This window comes from Bipolaris victoriae, assembly GCF_000527765.1.
Source record: "Bipolaris victoriae FI3 unplaced genomic scaffold scaffold_66, whole genome shotgun sequence".
Lineage (NCBI taxonomy): Eukaryota > Fungi > Ascomycota > Dothideomycetes > Pleosporales > Pleosporaceae > Bipolaris > Bipolaris victoriae.
The window spans coordinates 40,606-58,181 of record NW_014575326.1 but is presented as its reverse complement, the minus strand read 5'-3'; the positions used below and the strand labels follow the sequence as shown (position 1 = coordinate 58,181).

At 51.1% G+C, this 17,576-nt stretch overlaps 7 protein-coding genes across 7 annotated transcripts; 3 read left to right on the top strand and 4 right to left on the bottom strand.

Moving 5' to 3' along the window:
• Nucleotides 1-1,241: 1,241 nt before the first annotated feature.
• Nucleotides 1,242-1,910, bottom strand: COCVIDRAFT_39495 (hypothetical protein; the record flags this gene model as incomplete). Its single annotated transcript, XM_014699136.1, has 1 exon — nucleotides 1,242-1,910. The coding sequence occupies one exon, from the start codon at nucleotides 1,908-1,910 to the stop codon at nucleotides 1,242-1,244; it is 669 nt and encodes a 222-aa protein (XP_014554622.1).
• An 897-nt stretch (nucleotides 1,911-2,807) lies between these two features.
• Nucleotides 2,808-4,129, top strand: COCVIDRAFT_104494 (hypothetical protein; the record flags this gene model as incomplete). The annotated part of the gene is made up of 2 exons (XM_014699135.1): nucleotides 2,808-3,411; nucleotides 3,471-4,129. 2 exons carry the CDS (start codon nucleotides 2,808-2,810, stop codon nucleotides 4,127-4,129), a joined length of 1,263 nt encoding a protein of 420 aa, XP_014554621.1.
• Nucleotides 4,130-5,610: 1,481 nt separating this feature from the next.
• On the bottom strand, nucleotides 5,611-6,471 carry COCVIDRAFT_39493 (hypothetical protein; the record flags this gene model as incomplete). Its single annotated transcript, XM_014699134.1, has 5 exons — nucleotides 5,611-6,010; nucleotides 6,090-6,195; nucleotides 6,268-6,284; nucleotides 6,335-6,374; nucleotides 6,432-6,471. 5 exons carry the CDS (start codon nucleotides 6,469-6,471, stop codon nucleotides 5,611-5,613), a joined length of 603 nt encoding a protein of 200 aa, XP_014554620.1.
• A 787-nt stretch (nucleotides 6,472-7,258) lies between these two features.
• On the bottom strand, nucleotides 7,259-8,880 carry COCVIDRAFT_39492 (hypothetical protein; the record flags this gene model as incomplete). Its single annotated transcript, XM_014699133.1, has 3 exons — nucleotides 7,259-8,277; nucleotides 8,334-8,446; nucleotides 8,501-8,880. 3 exons carry the CDS (start codon nucleotides 8,878-8,880, stop codon nucleotides 7,259-7,261), a joined length of 1,512 nt encoding a protein of 503 aa, XP_014554619.1.
• A 1,334-nt stretch (nucleotides 8,881-10,214) lies between these two features.
• COCVIDRAFT_28319 (hypothetical protein) lies at nucleotides 10,215-13,225 on the bottom strand (the record flags this gene model as incomplete). The annotated part of the gene is made up of 3 exons (XM_014699132.1): nucleotides 10,215-11,294; nucleotides 11,342-12,568; nucleotides 12,620-13,225. 3 exons carry the CDS (start codon nucleotides 13,223-13,225, stop codon nucleotides 10,215-10,217), a joined length of 2,913 nt encoding a protein of 970 aa, XP_014554618.1.
• Nucleotides 13,226-13,817: 592 nt separating this feature from the next.
• Nucleotides 13,818-15,245, top strand: COCVIDRAFT_17667 (hypothetical protein; the record flags this gene model as incomplete). Its single annotated transcript, XM_014699109.1, has 4 exons — nucleotides 13,818-14,061; nucleotides 14,121-14,418; nucleotides 14,477-15,175; nucleotides 15,230-15,245. The coding sequence occupies 4 exons, from the start codon at nucleotides 13,818-13,820 to the stop codon at nucleotides 15,243-15,245; spliced, it is 1,257 nt and encodes a 418-aa protein (XP_014554595.1).
• A 502-nt stretch (nucleotides 15,246-15,747) lies between these two features.
• COCVIDRAFT_39489 (hypothetical protein) lies at nucleotides 15,748-16,822 on the top strand (the record flags this gene model as incomplete). The annotated part of the gene is made up of 3 exons (XM_014699131.1): nucleotides 15,748-16,329; nucleotides 16,394-16,717; nucleotides 16,781-16,822. 3 exons carry the CDS (start codon nucleotides 15,748-15,750, stop codon nucleotides 16,820-16,822), a joined length of 948 nt encoding a protein of 315 aa, XP_014554617.1.
• Between the last annotated feature and the right edge of the window lie 754 nt (nucleotides 16,823-17,576).

Sequence of the window (17,576 nt, the reverse complement as noted above, 5' to 3'; positions counted from 1 at the left end):
GTAAATCCGCCGAGGCGGCGTGGGCTTAGTTTTGTTTTTTGTGCCGAAAAGAGAGGACTCGAATGAAAAAGAAGGAGAGAAGAAAAGGCCGACGCCGATGGCGACCGATGCCGTCGGCGCGAATGTGAGCCATAGAAGGGTCGAAGGTCGGCCTAAGAGGGAAGTACGTCCGACAGAGAAAGTCCGAAGTAATGCGACTGCAATCAACGGGCGGGTTGTACTGAGATTGGACGTTGTTTTTGCCGTTAACGGTAGGTTTGGTATGACTGCGACTTAGGCGGGTGCCCGGGAATAGGGCGGAGATAAAAGGCGTGATGCAACAACCGCATCTACTGAGTCAAGCTCTTGAGGCAAATGCGTGGTTGATCTTCTTACTCTGATTCAGGTTGTGGGTTGGTGATGGACATGATCGTTGACATGCACCCCTGCATAGTAAGTAGCCCAGAGAACTACGCTTATCGACTTTGTATAGTAACTACACTACAGTGCAGCAGTTTTGAGATAGCATTGACTACACCATTACCACCACGACGAGTACGAATAGCCGCTATGATATTAAGCGCCCAACCCACACAACCTCACAGTCTCCATGCTTGATAAGTATCCACGGAGTCATAACCCTTTTCAGAAGACGATTTGTGAATCGTGCAGGGTGGAGTACAAGTATCGCCGGTTTCATGGGGCCGTGATTAACCCGGACCTGGCCAATCGACAACGGGACCGTATCCGATAGGTCGGGTAGGGGACTTAAGGTTACAACAAGATGCTGAACATATTGGTCCGACACCAATGACACAAGGAAAATAGAATTTGGCAAGGCCTCATGAGGCTGTTGCTTGATAGTATCAGTCAGGGCAGGTTGATTGGGTGCTGCTTGCATGATTTGCGTCCAGGCGTTGCTGGTGAACTGACGTGAGAATGCAAGATGCGGGGGAGATGCGGGGAGATGAAAGGTCCACGAAATCAATTTAAGAGTAGTACCTGAATGAGGAAAGGATATGGTGAAACGACCTGGTTTTGTGATTTATTAGAACTACCTGGATGGTCTGGACTGTTCTCCAGTCACACAGTGGGAAATCTCGGAGCCGCCCTCATTCTGGCTCGACAATAACAACCGACGAGGCTTGTTGCTGGCACACTTTTGTGGAAATCCCTTTTGCATCTCTTTTAGGCACCTTCCAAGCACGTGATGTGCGGTTGGTTGGTGCGGCGTTCGTTGCTCTTGTTTGTTGTTGTCGTCCTCAGTCGACCCTTCTCTTTACGCTTCTTCCTCCATCCTCACCTCCAATGCCACTGACAACGTCTTGCACCAGCTCCCTCAGTTGACTCTGCACCTCCTCAGAGTTGTAGTCGTCTCTCGCCGCCAACTCTTCAATCCGCCGCCGTATCTCCGGATCTGGTGCCTCAGCGGCATCTTCTTCCATAGTGCCCATATTGACCTTGACACCACCGGGTAATGGCGGCGGGGGGTGTACACTCTCAGTTTCTACAAGACCCGCTGGTATTGGCTCAGAACCAGTTCTCCGACTCCTCAGGTACTGGTATACTTCGTGTGCCTCGCCTTCTTCCTCGCCAATCTTGTCTTCGGCCGTTTGACCATCGCCATTGCGTATGCTAGTGTCTGCACCCAGCTCCTCGACCAGGCATTTTGCGACTTCGATTTTTTCGGCTGCGAAGAGGGGCGTCTCGCCGTCCTCGTCTAGAATGTTGACGTCGGCATTGAATTTTTGAATCAGGTCGCGCAGCACGGCGAGTTGGTTGTAGGAGGCGGCGGCATGGACCAGAGAGTAGCCATGAGCATCACGCGCCGAGGCCAGCTGTGGATGCTGCGCCAGCGACGTGAGGATGGACTGCGGGCGGGTGTCGATGAGGTTGAGCAACAGGTCAATGGTTGGCGGCGGTAGCGCCATGGTGGGCTGGCTGGCTGGCTTTGCTGCGCTTGTCTGACGGTGGCCGGCTTTCGGGCGTGATGGATATCCGTATTTGTCCGTATTCGGACGCAGGAGACGCAGTCACTGGGGCTGAGCCTCGGTGCTGCACGACTGACTGTACCGTGCGTATGCGTCTGCGTATAGGCACAACACACAACTCCGGGCCAGCCCTAACAGCTAAGAAAAACCAAGCGCAAAAGATGACGTGGGCGGAGGTGTGGAGACTTTCCCCCTACCGTCGCAAATCATGTCCTGGACTAAACCCTGGCCGTCCTAGCACCCGCATTTCGACAGCCATTTTCATCATCATTCTCATGACCATCATCATGGCTTCTCGTATGGGCAATAGTGAACTTATAGCGTACGTCCATGTCCGTCCGACATCCAGTCCCAGCGCATACGCCAGTACGCCGGCGCAAACGCAATAGGCTGGCCACGCTCTGGGCGCCTGCTGAGACGCCGCCGTGTCCATTCAGGCCACCGCCTTGAGCCCTGCCCTCACAGCCTCAAGCCGTCCCGCTGGGCACTTGGCAGTTATCGCGTGCCCTCTTGCCTCACCCCTTGAACCCTTCATTCCGTCACTTATGATCTCTCAATCATCATATTACTCGCCCATGGTAGCACCATTCATGCTTGCACACGCTCCACACTACACACGTCAAACCACGCTTACTTTTCTTCTCGGTGACACGCACTAGCACTTCAAATCATACCCAAAACACTCGACACTCCCGCCAAGATCAACAAGTTCAAAGCACCCGTCCATGCGCCTGTCAATTTGAGCCGTCTGCAACGTTTGACACTCGCACTACTTGGTTCTAATCATCTACCTCCGTAAACCTCCATTTTGTTTGCGTCGTACACATTCTTTCTCGCATGGTAAACATGCAGGCTTTCAACGGAATTAGCAGACCGTCGGCACGACTGGTCGCATCCTACATCTTTGACTGGATCGTCATCATCGGCATCGCAGCCGTAGCCGCTGGCTGGGAGTATGTCGAACCTTTCCGCCGACCTTTCTCGCCCGTCGACCTCAACATCTCATACCCCTACCAGACGAGCGAAATGATCCCCACTTGGCTTCTGGTTGTTGTCTCGCTCGTTGCGCCTGCTGGTATCATCATGGTAGTATGTCTCGTCTTTGTTCCTGGGCCCACGGCCGAACGCGGAACACCAAAGGCGCTCATTTGGAGGAGGAAGCTCTGGGAGTGGAACACGGGATGGATGGGCCTTGCGCTTTCACTTGCAACGGCCTTTTTGATCACTCAGGGCATGAAGAACTTATTTGGAAAGCCGAGACCAGACTTGCTGTCGAGGTGCAAGCCAGATCTTAACCGCATCGCCGACTTCGCCATAAACCCCGTTGTTGGAGATATATTTGATCCAGCCTGGGTACTCGTCACTTCTGGTATTTGCACTCAGACAGACAACGATCGCCTCAAAGACGGCTTCAAGTCTTTCCCAAGTGGACACTCGAGCTGTAAGTCACTTCCTACGCCTCTCTTTGCCATGAACTTTTGCTAACCAACACCCCTTTAGTTTCATGGGCCGGTCTCCTTTACCTTACTCTCTTTCTGGCTTCCAAGTTCAGCGTTGCAATCCCCTTTCTTCCACCCCGCCCCTTCTCAACAAACCCAGCCTACACTTCGGCCGTCACCCCATCCAACCTCAAGAAGCAAGCTACGCTGCCAGTGCACAAGCAAGACACTTCTCTTTCATCCGCAGCGTACAGCGACGATGCTGTGGTCCCCATTCGGTACCAGAACGCTGCGCCGCCCGTATACACTCTGGTCCTTATTCTCGTACCTATTGGTTCTGCCATTTACATTACCAGCACACGCTACACCGACTACCGTCACTTTGGCTTCGACATGCTGTTTGGCACATTGATCGGCGTAACCTGTGCGTGGTTCTCCTTCCGCTGGTACCACCTCCCCGTCACGCGAGGTGCGGGCTGGGCCTGGGGACCACGAAGCTACGAGCGTGCATGGGGCATTGGCGTAGGCAGGGGTTCTTACGTTGGCACAGAGGGATGGAGTAAGGCGGGTGCAGGTGCAAGGAGGAGGACGGACGCCCAAATGGGTGCACACAGTGTGGACGACAGCGAGTTGGGTGTCCTTAACCATAACGGTGTGCCACATGCTGGAAACCCACCCAGCACAAGGCCTTCAAGGGGAGGTGCATCCCGTGATATGTAAATGCGTTGTTTGTTTTCCACCTAGGACGTTACATCAATTTTTAATGTCAAAACAAGTCTAATGAGACACACGGCATGACAGTCACTCGCTTTCTAGCAGCTTAGACTGTCTTTACTGCACTTTGTACATAGAAAAGTATCATACCCATCTACTTTTATGTTTTTTCTTCTTCTCCTACTGCAATAGACTGTAATATTGGAGACAATAGCGCTGGCTATACTATCACTTGTCGTATTAACACTATTAACTATCTACTATTGATAACAATTCCCTCCTCTCGCAAATACCAAGCAGTGATATAGAATTTAAATCATGATTACCGCCCAAGTCACAACCAATTAAAATCCCCAACCAACATTCCTGTATCTGAATATGCAGTCATCGTTGCATAGTTCTGGTGCTATCCTAGTGAGAACCTGATCCCCTTCCGTCCCTTCCGTCCCGCTTAACCTTGATCTACCATACTGATTGTGCTATCCTGCATTAGCCCAAACCCCACCCAGACACACCCCAGATCCACAGCACATAAAGAACACACTACGCATGATGATCCGAACAAGTAAAATAATGCGGATGCAATGTACTTGGCATATCTACCAAACACTGTATTTTTTTTTACCTCTGGGTCTTACAGAACACATATCTACTTGGCTGGCGAATAGCAGCAACACTCTCCTTTCAGCTAGGAGTGCGGTAAGGATATAGTAGTAGTCGCACGGACTATATGTATAAATAGGTAGGCTTACGTCAGATCTTGCTTTCAACGTTAATCTTGCCTTGCAGTTCTGTGTCATGGTACGATAGTTCGATGAGTGTGTCCTGTTCTTCTACTCTAGGCAAGCAAGTCTGGTGTGGAAGGGTATTCATGTCGGCTGCATATGATGTACTTGAACTTTCTCTGTGGTCACTGTCACTGTCAAATTACCGTAACTGCTCAGCGTGCTTTTCACTAGGCCATTCTTCTGTCATGTATTAGGAAGAATTTTGAACGGTAAGATGTCGTGTTCGTCTTATTACAAGCAAGTAGTAATCAATACACTTGTGAACCACACAATCACCCGCAGGTTCACAAGTAACTGGAGAAAAACACATATGAGAAAACCTGTAGTCTAGCAAGAGGCATAATAACAACTACGTCCTTCCACGTGGGACCAGCGTCATCATCAAACCAACGGTACCTTACTTACCAGCGGGAGATATAAGGAGGTGTCGCTTTGGGTCTTGTCGCTTTGGGCTACGGTATCATGGCAAATCAAATGTGCTTTCAATGCTCCTATATATGTTTCTCAACCAGCTGGCAGTTGAATACCCTTTCAAGGTAGACCTGGACGCCGGTGTTGAAAAGACGTGCTGTTCCAACTCTTTCTCCACTACTCTTCAGCCGAAGCATGGCTATCAGAGTGCGTATATTTTGGGCGGTGTAGGATGTCTCTGGCCTAACACTGCTCTGTTCCATCGTATGAGCCACAGAGCTGAGGTCTCTACTGGCCCTTCTTTCCCCTGGACCTCTCCTCGTCCCTCTTGCGGTAAATCATGGCCGTGAAGGGGTCCTCCCACTTGCATGCAATCGAATAGGCAACTGCTACCAGCCCAGAAAGGAAGATACCAGCTGGCTTGCCATACCAGATTGCAGTAGCCAAGAAAGACATGGTAGAGCCATGGTACATGGGAGAGCTGGAGACGCTGAAAGGGAAGGTCGTGACAGGCTCATCCATGAGGATTCCGAAGTAGTCTCCGAGATAAGTACCAGTGACACCAAGGGCCCACATGGAGGTTACGACGAGGACATTTCCAGTGAGGAAAAGCGGAATTGCCGAGTACTTGATTACAGGAGACAGGAGTGCTGGATGTGTGGGTTGGTCTGCAAGAGCTTCATTGTAGCTGGGTTTTGTTAGCGGTCGAAGTCAATAGGCGAAGGATTGAGGTGCCCCGCGAATGACGTTTCACCCTCTGCACGTACAGGTAGTCCCTGAAGATACCCAGCGAAAAGATGGTCACAGCGAGTGCATAGCAACCAAGTCGCGAGTTACCACCGAAGATTTTTGTAATGACTTTGTTGTGGTATTCTGTCACTAGTTAGGCTTATGTTTTATGGGTGATTTCATAGCTGTCCGCAGCAATAACTGTCCAATACGTACCTTGCTGAGCTGCAATGCTATATCATATGTCAGTATGTTCTACGAAAGTTTGACGATGCCAACTCACTTCCAAAAGGTAGGGTTGAACGCAATGCTGGCCGCAGATACTGTTGCCTTGTAAGCCTGTGTTTACAAGTGGGGCAAGGCTTGATCGCAATACTTACTCCAGAGACTGGGCTTGCTGAAATCGATGTATTCAGACATGATTTCGAGGACGGCGAGGTAGAGCTTGCACGAATAGCGACCAGAAAGATGAAAGAAAAAGACGAAAGTGACCCGTGTTAAGAGGGATTTGGGGATGTTGTCAGTTTACCGAGCTTGAGCATGTGTCGCTCGGCAGATGTGGAGCTACTGAACGTCATAGCTCGGCTTTGCGGACGAACCATCCGAATGAGGAGCGTCACGTGTAATATGTCGACATCCATAATTTAGTCGCGTTGTTACAACCTATATGACAGTAGATGTGAAAATTCCTCAGAGTCCTACGAAATGCAATGAAGGGATATGGCAAGACACACGTCACGTGATTCAGAAAAACCGAGGAAGATGCAAAAACTGCAAAAAAAACATACGACAGCGGGGATTCGCCAGTGGTCACCCACCTGACTACTAATCCGCCGATTTCAAGCTTGTATAGGCCAGATCGAACGGGATGGCTAAGTTTCTTGAATCTATGGCCGTATGTGCCAGAAAAATGGGGATAGATATATTATATCAGTAGATATTTGATGCTCGCGGACTGAATCTGCAATTTTCAAGGGATGCTATCAATATCACAAATTTCAGCACCATCACACTGAAACAAACCACCTGTCTTTCGCGCACTACAGAGGCTCACAAGTTCCAAAAAGCTAGGGATGGACAAACGATAGCGAAGAATTAATTTATGCAGGATCTCAGTTACTTAATGGGGTCCAAGTGTGGCGTTCGTCTCTCGCAATTACATATAAGAGAGGTGACATTGCCGTCCTAAAGCAAAGAAAAAAGACAATTACAAGCCATTGTCGGCGCACGTGAATGGTCCACCAAATCCATCCGCTTTGTACCCATCAATAATTGATTGAACCGTAGCGTAGGTACCCGCAGTGAGGAACAACAGTCCAATCAGACAAAGCAGGATATTGAAGAAGAATCCAAAATATCCGCGGAGCCCACGTGTCCTCCAGTATCTTGGGCCATACTTTTCCGAGCGAAGCTGAAAGTACGCAGCGCCCCAGAAAATGAAGCCAAAGAAGGAGTCGAAGAGCGAGCTCATGAGGGAGAGCAAGTCAGAGAAAAACGGAATGACTTCGGCAATGATGAAAGCCAGGACCCAGATGACGGCGAGAATTCCGGTCCATGTGAGCCAACCAACAGCGGTATGGTCGGTCCTGTGTCGCGATGTAGGTCCAAAGATGCGGAAGAGTACGAACCGTGCGGTTACGGAAGCGTACAAGACACCAAGGAAGATGATCGTAGGTACCATGAACGTGAATGATACCTTCTTGTAGACTTCGTTGGAGATCGAGCCAAACGCTGGAGAGGTCATGTAATTGGTGCCTGTGTATCCGTACACGACACCTCCCACGAGGGAAAAGACGATGACCTCACAGATGGTGACAGCCCAGAGCGCCTTTGGGAAATCCTTGGGTTCCCTCATCTCAGCAATGAAGCTGGGAAGAGTAATTTGGCCAATGAAGGTGTAAGAAATGTTCATAAAAGCGCTCATTCCAAGGACAAAGGTGGTTCCAGGCGGAGGTACAGCATGGACTTCGAGCTCTCCCTTACTTGGGTAACCTGCAGGTTTTCCGTCGACTCCAGAGAAGGCTGCTGCGAGTATGACGGAGACGAAAGTGAACAAAGCGGAGCCGGTTGCGATTGTGGCTAGAGTGTTGAATGTACGGGGAAGAGAAGCCACAAACGAGATGATGGCGGTGATGGCAGCGAATGTAATTGTGCATGTTCCATGTGAAGTGATTGTGTTCCACCATTTGGCTCCCACAAGACAGTGCAGACCCATGATGAAGACGTCTATACGAGGCGTTAGTCGAGTACACAGCGAATGAACAACATGGAGATTGGCTTACTGTTTAGAACAAACATGACTGCGGTAGCATAAAATGCCCACTTCTTGTTCCAGAAAAGCATTTGGCCAATGTCACAGACATCTCGGATCTGGGGGTGGCGCATACAAAACTCCCTGGAATAGCGTTAGAAGGTGCATGCTATCATGAGCTATAAAGATAAAACCCACCATGTCGTCAAGGATGTATAAAGGACGAGACCCGCAATCACCGCTGTGAGTATAAGACCTGGTACCAACCCCAAAATCGAATAACTCCACGGAAAACTCATGATAGCCAAACAAATGTATTCTGAGAACAAGAGAGCCGCAGTCTTCTTCCAGCTGCAGGTGCGATATTTCAAAACGTTGTTGGCCTCGAGTTCAATCTGTTTGCCGATTGTTATGCTGGCGTCTGAAATGTCATCGTTGGTAGGCACAAGAATTCCTTTTGCGGCGGCAGCTTCGGGGTCGTAATTCTTCTCTCGGTCATTGGCGACTTTGTCGCTGCTGCTGTGGCTCATGTTGTCGGATGGTGAGACCTTGCGACCCAATAGACCTTTCAACGCCATTTCAGGCAGCGGATACACCTCTTAGAAGGTGTGTAGTAAAAACGACAAGGGGAGGTTGGTTCCGGGAGCATTAATTGCGCAGGTAGGACGTGGATGTTCCGGAGTGGAAGCAACTTGTACCACAGGTAAAAGGGCCCGGCAAGCCGATCGTTATATATCCTGAGTGAGGGAAAGAGATGGCGAAGAGACTGCTCCAGGATGGCTAGGCTAAGATTAGTGGGGGGATGGAGAGGTTCGGTGAAAGCGAACAGCGAGCATAAGAGTGGATCGCTTCCGGTCTGCTGGCGCCACGCCATGACTGCGACACCCTCCAACCTCGCCTCCATGAAATTTCCGCGTTAGGCCCATGATCGGCAGTGCTGCTTTGCTGGGGCTCCTGTCAGCGAGACCATGTTCATATGTATCAACCTCCTCAGACTGCTACTTTGTGACCATTAATCGAGGCCTGATCTTCGGCCTGATGGCTTTGACAAGCGACTCTCACGACCAGGATTTCACCCTCACACCCTTTCTGCAAGGCCGGCAGCCTGTTACACGCGGCAAAAGTGAGAACAGCCATCGTGATGTCACAGTGCGTCCAATAAGCACTGTGGCTAAGCTCCACACCCCTCGACTTGGCTTGCTTAGCTTACGCGAACCTGCGGGCCATGCGACGCAACCAAGCTTCGCCAATCCTCCCGCGGGGAACATAAGAAATCTTCCTCTCTGGCTGGTCTGGAGCCGTTATCAGTTGGACAGAGTCGTGCCGCATCTGCGTCTGTGGCTGACGGGACGGCTCTGACGTCGCGGATTGGGGATTTATGCTGATGAACAATAAATTCGCCATATGACGTGCTCTCGCACCTGGTCGCTGACCGGGTTGCATCCGGCTTGGCACATCGGAGCACAACGTCTTCTACATATGTATGCGCAATAGGCACACACGACTCATCATCCATCTTGGAAAGCCCATATCGTGGACACGTTCAGTATGTTTCACAGCGAGAGATGGCTCGAACTGACCCCACTATCGCGTCTTTTGACCGTTGTCGGCAACCGCCTTTGTCTTTTTGTGGAGGTGGCGGGTGGCGTTTCCATCTTTTCCATCTGCGGATTCTATTGCTAACATCTAGACTTTGAAATGTGTTTTTCAGAAACTATTACTGAGCTATTCGTTTCCTCTCTTCTCTCTTTTCTACTGAAAAAAAGAAGAGTAAAACCAGACGCGCAAGAATGGTGCTTCTCGCATTCTCAATAATCCGCACCGTGAAACAAAAGAAAAGACAAGAAAACGCCTTCGCTAACAAACATTCTATAAACCCAGGTATACCTCCTCCCGCCGCGTACGCCAGAAATTAAATCAAGCTATCTCCTCCACTTCCCCAGTTCATCTGTTGCTGAGACTGTTGATGCTGTTGCTGCTGCTGCTGATTTTGTGTTTGTGCTCGCAAACTCGCCATACTATTGTTCATACCCATACCCATACCCATGCCACTATTAGAGCTTGCCGTTCTACTGCCCATGCTCGGTGGAGGTGCTATACTAAACGTACCGGCACCACTGCCTGCCGCTGATTTCATAGGTGGCGGTGCAATACTGAAAGACGAATACGGGTTACCGTAAGCCTGAGACTGTGCTGGCGGAGGTGCCATAGAAGGGAAGCTAGAGAACGAAGATGAGTTCGTGGACATGGAGTTTGTTGCTTTGCTCCAATCAATACTTGAGCTTTGTGTCGAGGTATCACTGGGAGATATAACGTTGTTCATGCCCATTGCCGGTCTTGACTGTTGCTGAGGTTGAGTAAAAGATGGGCTGCCGATACCGGGATTGGCTGCACTTAAAGCTGGGAAGGACGAGTTGAGCGAATTGAGTGTCGTGTCCGGTGTGACAGAACGACCCTGTGGTTTGGGAGCTGAGAGATTCGTCATCGGTGGAGGAGACACTGGAGGTGTCGACCAGGAGAATTTTGGGCCTGGAGATGCATTGTTGGACCCCATTCGATTGTTTGATGGACGCGAAGGGAGAATTGTCGAGGACGTTGCAGATGATGGAGCATTTGCCCATGCGTCTCCTCCAAGCATGTCTGTACCACCAGAAGATCCCTGTTGCCCACCCCGTACGAGAGCTTCAAAGTCTGCCTCACCATTCCCATTGCTGGTGTCGAAGCCATTCGTGGTAGATGGGCCTCCAAACGTCATGAACTCGTTGCGTGTGGTTGCTGTCGAGCTATTTGCGCCCAACTCTTGTAGTTTCCGGGTCTGCTCATTCTCCACACGTGCTGATGTCGACTTGATGAGGCTCATGTATGCTTGGAATTGGGGAAGGTTAAGTAAGGGCCCCAAACTGAATTGCCACAGAATGGGCAGAACATCCATAGCTAGGAAATCGCTATCAACTGAATTGCTGATAGCCTTGAAGACATCTAGTGCAGCCATCTGTAATAGTTAGCTTTCTGTTTTGTGATTTGTTTGGTCAAACATACCATGACTGCGGGCTCCTTTGTCTTGATAGCACGGAGGAGCGGCACAACCTTTTCCTGGATGGTGTACTTGTCGAGGATTGATACATTGGAGCTTTTGGTCTTGGGGGCCGCTACCACACCAGTCAGGCCGTCACCCTGATAGTCGTCCTGCTGTTCATTTCCGCCACCACAAAGAGTCTTGAAAGCTTCCAGACCACGAATCTTAATACCCATACTGCTGGTCTTTGCAAATATGCTAGCAATAACAGGGAACAGCTCATTCTTAACAGTCGAGAAGTCAAGAATCGGCAAAACGACAGGTAGGGTACGCAGGGCCGCATCGACCAGAGAGTGAGTAGGAGACTCAAGAGCATAGTTGATAATAGGAAGGATATCATCCTTGAACTCCTTGCCACTGCAGTTATCCGCAGCGACCTGTATGTTTTCGAGCACAACCATGAGTCCGGCTTCCTTCAGACTGTCTCTTTCCTGACCTGGTGCTTTTGTATTTGTAGCCGCCGGATTCAAGAATGTCTCTCGCAACTTGGGAATGACCTTTTCGGTGAAAGCCTTTTTACCAGACGGAAGCATGGTGATGATCTTGAATACATTCTGAAGGATCAGCGTGAGGAGCTCGCGGTCCTTCATCTCCTCGAGCAAAGCCGGGAGTATCTTCTTGTCTACCACGGATTTTGGAAATTGGTTCAAAATGCGTGGTAGGCCCCTCATAAATTGTGACTTCTCATTGGGAGTCTTTGCTGGCAGCGAGTCGAGAAATCGAATCGTAGATACCAAGATGTTGTCAAAGTATTGTGCCTGTTGGAACTCTCGAGCGTCTATTCGTTGCGCAGGGCGCCTTGTAATCAGGCGATCCAGGACCCCGTTGGTAAGATCCCGTGGCAGTGGCTGTGAAGACATGAAGTTGTTGGTTTTGCTGGGCACTGAAGACGACGACGAAAAAGCCCGCTTGTATGAGGAAGAGCTTCCATTGAATTCAAGTGGGCTTTTGTGCGGCGAGTTGTATAGCGCGATTATGAGCATACCCAGACTGAACATGTCTGCTGCAGGTGTTATGTTGTTGTCCATGACGAAATCAGGCGAGGAGTAATCGAGGTTGAGCTGAACGTGTCGAGGGAGTCGGGCATCGTAGTTGAGGACTTCGGCAAGTGAAATCGGCGTTACGGACGTGGGTTTCGTAGAGTTCTCCGGAGGCGTTGCGAAGCCTAAACCTGATATTTTCCAATCAGACTATCACCGCGATCAGTAATTTGGGGCATGTATAGCATTGCGACTACCTACTTTAGCGTTGATAAAGATGGCGTCAGGCGTTAGGTTGGCATGTACCAAACCAGCGCTCTCATGCAGAAACTCCAGTCCTTTTGCAATCTGTAACAAGCCCTTCTGTATCTCGAGTTCGTCAATCTCGAATTCGCGCCTGCGTTTCTGGCCGTCTGCTTCTTCGATGACATAGCGACTGCGACGTCCTCCAACACCACCAGCCTTCTCTTGTTCGTCCTTTTCCAGTAACAGGCCAGAAAGAGAGGCTGTGACAGGCTCCGTTGCAAACATGAGGCCTCCGCCGCGCGTTTCCTCAACAGGTTCCACTAACTCCAAGACACTCGGGTGCCGTAATCTAGCGAGCGAGCTGGCCTCTTTCTTGAGCCGTTCAACCACCTCCTCATGCGCCCGCTTGAGCCCCGAAGCTGCAGAGCGGCCGCCGAAGCCGGCGCCAGCAGGCGGTTCCAACGACTTCTTGTCGAAGATAAAGACGGAGGCCGCCTTGCCCGTTGATTTCTTCTTGGCGTCGTATATCTTCCATGGCCCTGAATAGGATGTGGGCTGCGGACTGAGGGTGTAGTTGCTCGAGATGTTGGAAGTGAAGGACTTTAGGGCGTTGGAGAACATGGTGCCAGTAGTCTCGCCCGCGCAGCAATGTCGTGGGTGTAGGGCGAGGGCGTCATGGACTGTGGCTTCTTAGGCTTGGATTCGCGTAAGAGTCTGAGACAGCTGGGCCCGAGAGATCAAATTCCAGGCATCTCAGATGGCAACCCTCTTTTCCACGCGGCGCTCCGAACCGTCTCGGCTGCTAGCGGATCGTCAATGTAGGCACGTTGAATGATAGTTGAAGCCAAGTGTTAGACCCCACGCGAGCCACGGTCCAGGGGTGTCTTTTTAGTGTACGTCGCGTGCATGAACACGACGCTGTGTGTACAGGTATGCCGCCGCCGCCACAGACGCATCAGCACTCTAGGCAATGACGCGAATAACCTCAAATATCCGCCTTGGTAGTCTCCATCCTTCGGCCACGCCCTTTCGCATGTGGCGGTGAGGCCGGGCGTTTGTAATTCGATATGACTGTTCGCATCGCTGGCTGGTAGGGGCTCCGATTACGTCTAGACCCCAGTCAGGTCGCATAGTCCGAAAGAATAAACCTTTGACACGACTTGCAACTCCCATCCACGTTCACATCTATTCGGCTTGTGCATCATACATCACAATGCTTCAGCAGCGGTCTTCGCGATTGATCTCCTCGCTGTCCCATTGTGCGTTCCGCTCGTCAGCAGCACCGCTCAGCGCCTCGCTGCGATGTCGGACGAGCAGGCCGTACAGCATACACGCCGATGTATCTGTTGGCGAAAAGATTAGGGACATTGATCCCACCAAGCTCAGCATCACCAGGACGACCACACCAAAGGACCTGTTGCCTCCAGAGGAACTCGTCTTTGGTCGTAATTTCTCAGGTAAGAGCCCCTGCCGCAGTAGACCATGTAGTAGACTGCAACTGACACACAATTCTCAGACCATATGCTCTCGCTCGAATGGACAGCAACCCAAGGATGGCTTCCAGCGCGCATCACGCCCTACCAGAACCTCAGTCTCGACCCCGCGACCTGCGTCTTCCACTATGCATTCGAGTGCTTCGAGGGCATGAAGGCCTACAAGGATAAGAGCGGCAACATTCGGCTCTTCAGGCCGGATAAGAATATGGCCAGGCTGAACAAGTCATCTGCCCGAATTGCATTGCCTACATTTGACCCAGATGCCCTGACTGAGCTCATTGGCAAGTTTGTCAAGGAGGACGAGCGGTTCGTTCCCGAGTAAGTTCACTCTTGAGCCCTGTGTACATCACCACGCATACAACTAACCACATGGCAGTGCACGAGGATACTCTCTCTACCTTCGCCCCACCATGATCGGCACTCAGCGCACACTCGGTGTAGGCCCTCCGGCTTCGGCACTGCTCTACGTGATTGCTTCGCCAGTTGGCCCCTACTATCCCACCGGCTTCAAGGCCATTTCGCTCGAAGCCACAGACTATGCTGTGCGCGCATGGCCAGGAGGTGTCGGTGACAAGAAGCTTGGTGCCAACTACGCGCCATGCATTGTACCACAAATGCAGGCTGCAAGCCGTGGATTCCACCAGAACTTGTGGTTGTTTGGTGAGGAGGAGTACATTACCGAAGTAGGCACCATGAACCTGTTCGCTGCGATCAAGAACAAGGAGACTGGAAAGCCAGAGCTGCTCACTGCGCCGCTCGACGGTACCATTCTCGAGGGAGTCACACGCGACTCTATTCTCGAGCTTGCGCGAGAACGCTTGGTGCCCAAGGGCTGGACTGTGACTGAGCGCAAGTTCACCATGAAGGAAGTGGCCGATGCCGCTGATGAGGGACGCATGATGGAGATCTTTGGCGCAGGAACCGCGGCCATTGTCGCCCCAGTCCGAAAGATCAGCTGGAAGGGACGTCTCATCGACTGCGGGCTCGAGGATCACGTTGAAGCTGGACCTGTTGCTCAGCAGATGAAGGAATGGATGGAGGCGATCCAGTATGGTGACGAGGACCACCCATGGAGGTATGTGCACTGCAATTACAATGCTAATGTCGATCAATTGCTAACACACAACAGCTACAAGGTCCTTTAAACAAGGAGAGGCTGATCAAAAGTCATGCTGTCTTTTGCGTTATTTCTCTATACAGGTCATGAGACGGATAGACGTGATGAAGGACATTGCGGGGCTATGGATGCGTGGGGTGATGCGAAGAATTATAGAAGGCAATGTCCTTGCAGTAGACTAGAGGTGCCTCAACCACGCGTTTGTATCTGTGCCAATTCAGCCAAGTCTTGACTGGGCGGGCGAAGTAATGTCGTGTCGAATATGAGGGTGAATGCTGAGCCCATGTACCTGGATGGATGGATGAATGTATGTATGACGTTCCCACATGGGGCATTATTAGCATGCAGCTAGCTCCCGAGCTCCTCTGCACGCTGTTTCCTCTCCGCCCGCTGCCCTCTGCCGCCTGCTCTCCGCCCACACGCTCAGTGCACCGCCGACTGTCGCCAATTGCCCGCCAGAGCTGCGCTGCCCGCCCCTTTGACATTGCCAGTACACGTCCCATTGTATCCCCCCTCGCGCAATTCGCACAATGCTGGCCGGCGCACTCTGCCGCTTGGCAGCCGACGTCCCCAGGGCGTCCCCACACAATGTGCCGCAACTCGCACGCCACCTCGAGCGCGTGCTCGTTATTCGCAGCGCCGCTGAATCCTCCCCCGCCCGCGCCTCGTCGCGCGCCTACGCGTATGCCCGCTCCTATGCTACGACTACACGCGCAACCAAGCCCACGGCCACGGTGAAGAAGGCGGTCAAGGCGGCCGCAAGCGAAAAGACCCCGCCAAAGAAGAAGAAGGCTGCGCCGGCAAAGACGACTGCAAAGAAACCAGCAGCCAAAAAGACAAAGAAGAAGCCAGCAGCCAAGAAGCCAGCGGCCAAGAAGGCGGCCCCGAAGCGTGTGAAGAAGGTACTGACCGAGGAAGAAAAGGAGAAGGCCAAAATCCGTGAGCTGCGCGCAAAGGCCTTGAAGGAGCCCGTCGGGCAGAGGCCGGTCTCGGGCTACAATGTCTTTGTTGCTGAGCTCCTCAAGGGCAAGCCAAGAGGTAGCGAGACTCAAACGGCTAAGATCACAAATGCTACTAAGGAATTCAACAACCTATCACCTGCACAGCTCGAGGTAAGAGACTACAGCTCCAGCCAACACCTGCCTCATACACGTGTGTACTAATGGCCATGCTTAGCACTACAACCACCTTGCCAACGAGCAAAGTGCCGCAAGGAAGGCCGAGTTCGACAAATGGATCCAGTCCCACACCCCGGAACAGATCCGCATTGCCAACCTTGCTCGCGCCCAGCTGCGCAGGAGATTCGCCGGCAAACAGAAGGGTAACCCCGCCTACACTGCCAAACTACACGATCCCCGCCGCGTCAAGGCCGCGCTGAACCCCTACGCCTTGTTCTTCCGAGCCAGACACGCCAGCGGTGACTTCAAGGGCATCTCCGCTGTCGATGCCTCCAAGCTCATTGGTGCTGAGTGGAAAGCATTGAACGAGAGTGAGAAGCAGGTACGTTCTTTTTCGCCAACTGAAAAGTTAGCGTACAAATCATGGTACTAATGTGAGAATCAGAAATATCACAGCGAAGCCAACGCTCTAGCTACCAAGCAGTAAAGACGTAAATACTATATATGTAACACAATTACCGCCCTTGCACTACATTGAGCAGGTTACCTTTTCAACACCCATCAACTTGCCTTTGTTCTGCTTCCACACTACACTCTGTGCGACTGTAGTCCCTTTGTTTTCCTTTGTATGCCGGTTAGAAGGTTTTAAGGGAGGGGGGGGGGGAATGTAATACCACTGTACACCCATCTAGGCTGGCTACTAGATCTTTGGCGGTCGGTTTTTCTTCAAGGTCAGGCTAGGTTCAAGGAATTGAATGAGGGTTATACGATTACTGTATGTAGCTGAGACATGTTTCCAATGAGTTTATCCCCTTATTTTGGTTTTAGTTTTCTTGTGTTTTGAAGGTCTAATGGAAGATGGGTCTACGCGAGTGTATGGAGTGTTGTGACTTGCCGTTTTTCCCCCTTTACAATCAGACGTCTAACGCGTCCTTTCTTTTTCTTCTTCTCTACTTTTGCCCCATGAGGCTTTTTTATCACACCATAGCAGTTCGTCACAAATACAAGACTAATCGCATGACATGCATGGATGTACCCCGCAAAAAAGCAACCAGTAAGCAAAAAACAATCAGAGTAAAAACAAAACTTACACGTCTACCCCGCCTGTCAAAACATACCAGACAAACACTCATACATGCATCTACACACACATGTTGCCAAAAGTAGTTTAGTAACATCAAATTCACTCGTCGCTCCATTCACAGCACAGCACAGCACGAAACTTATTCCACATATGATAA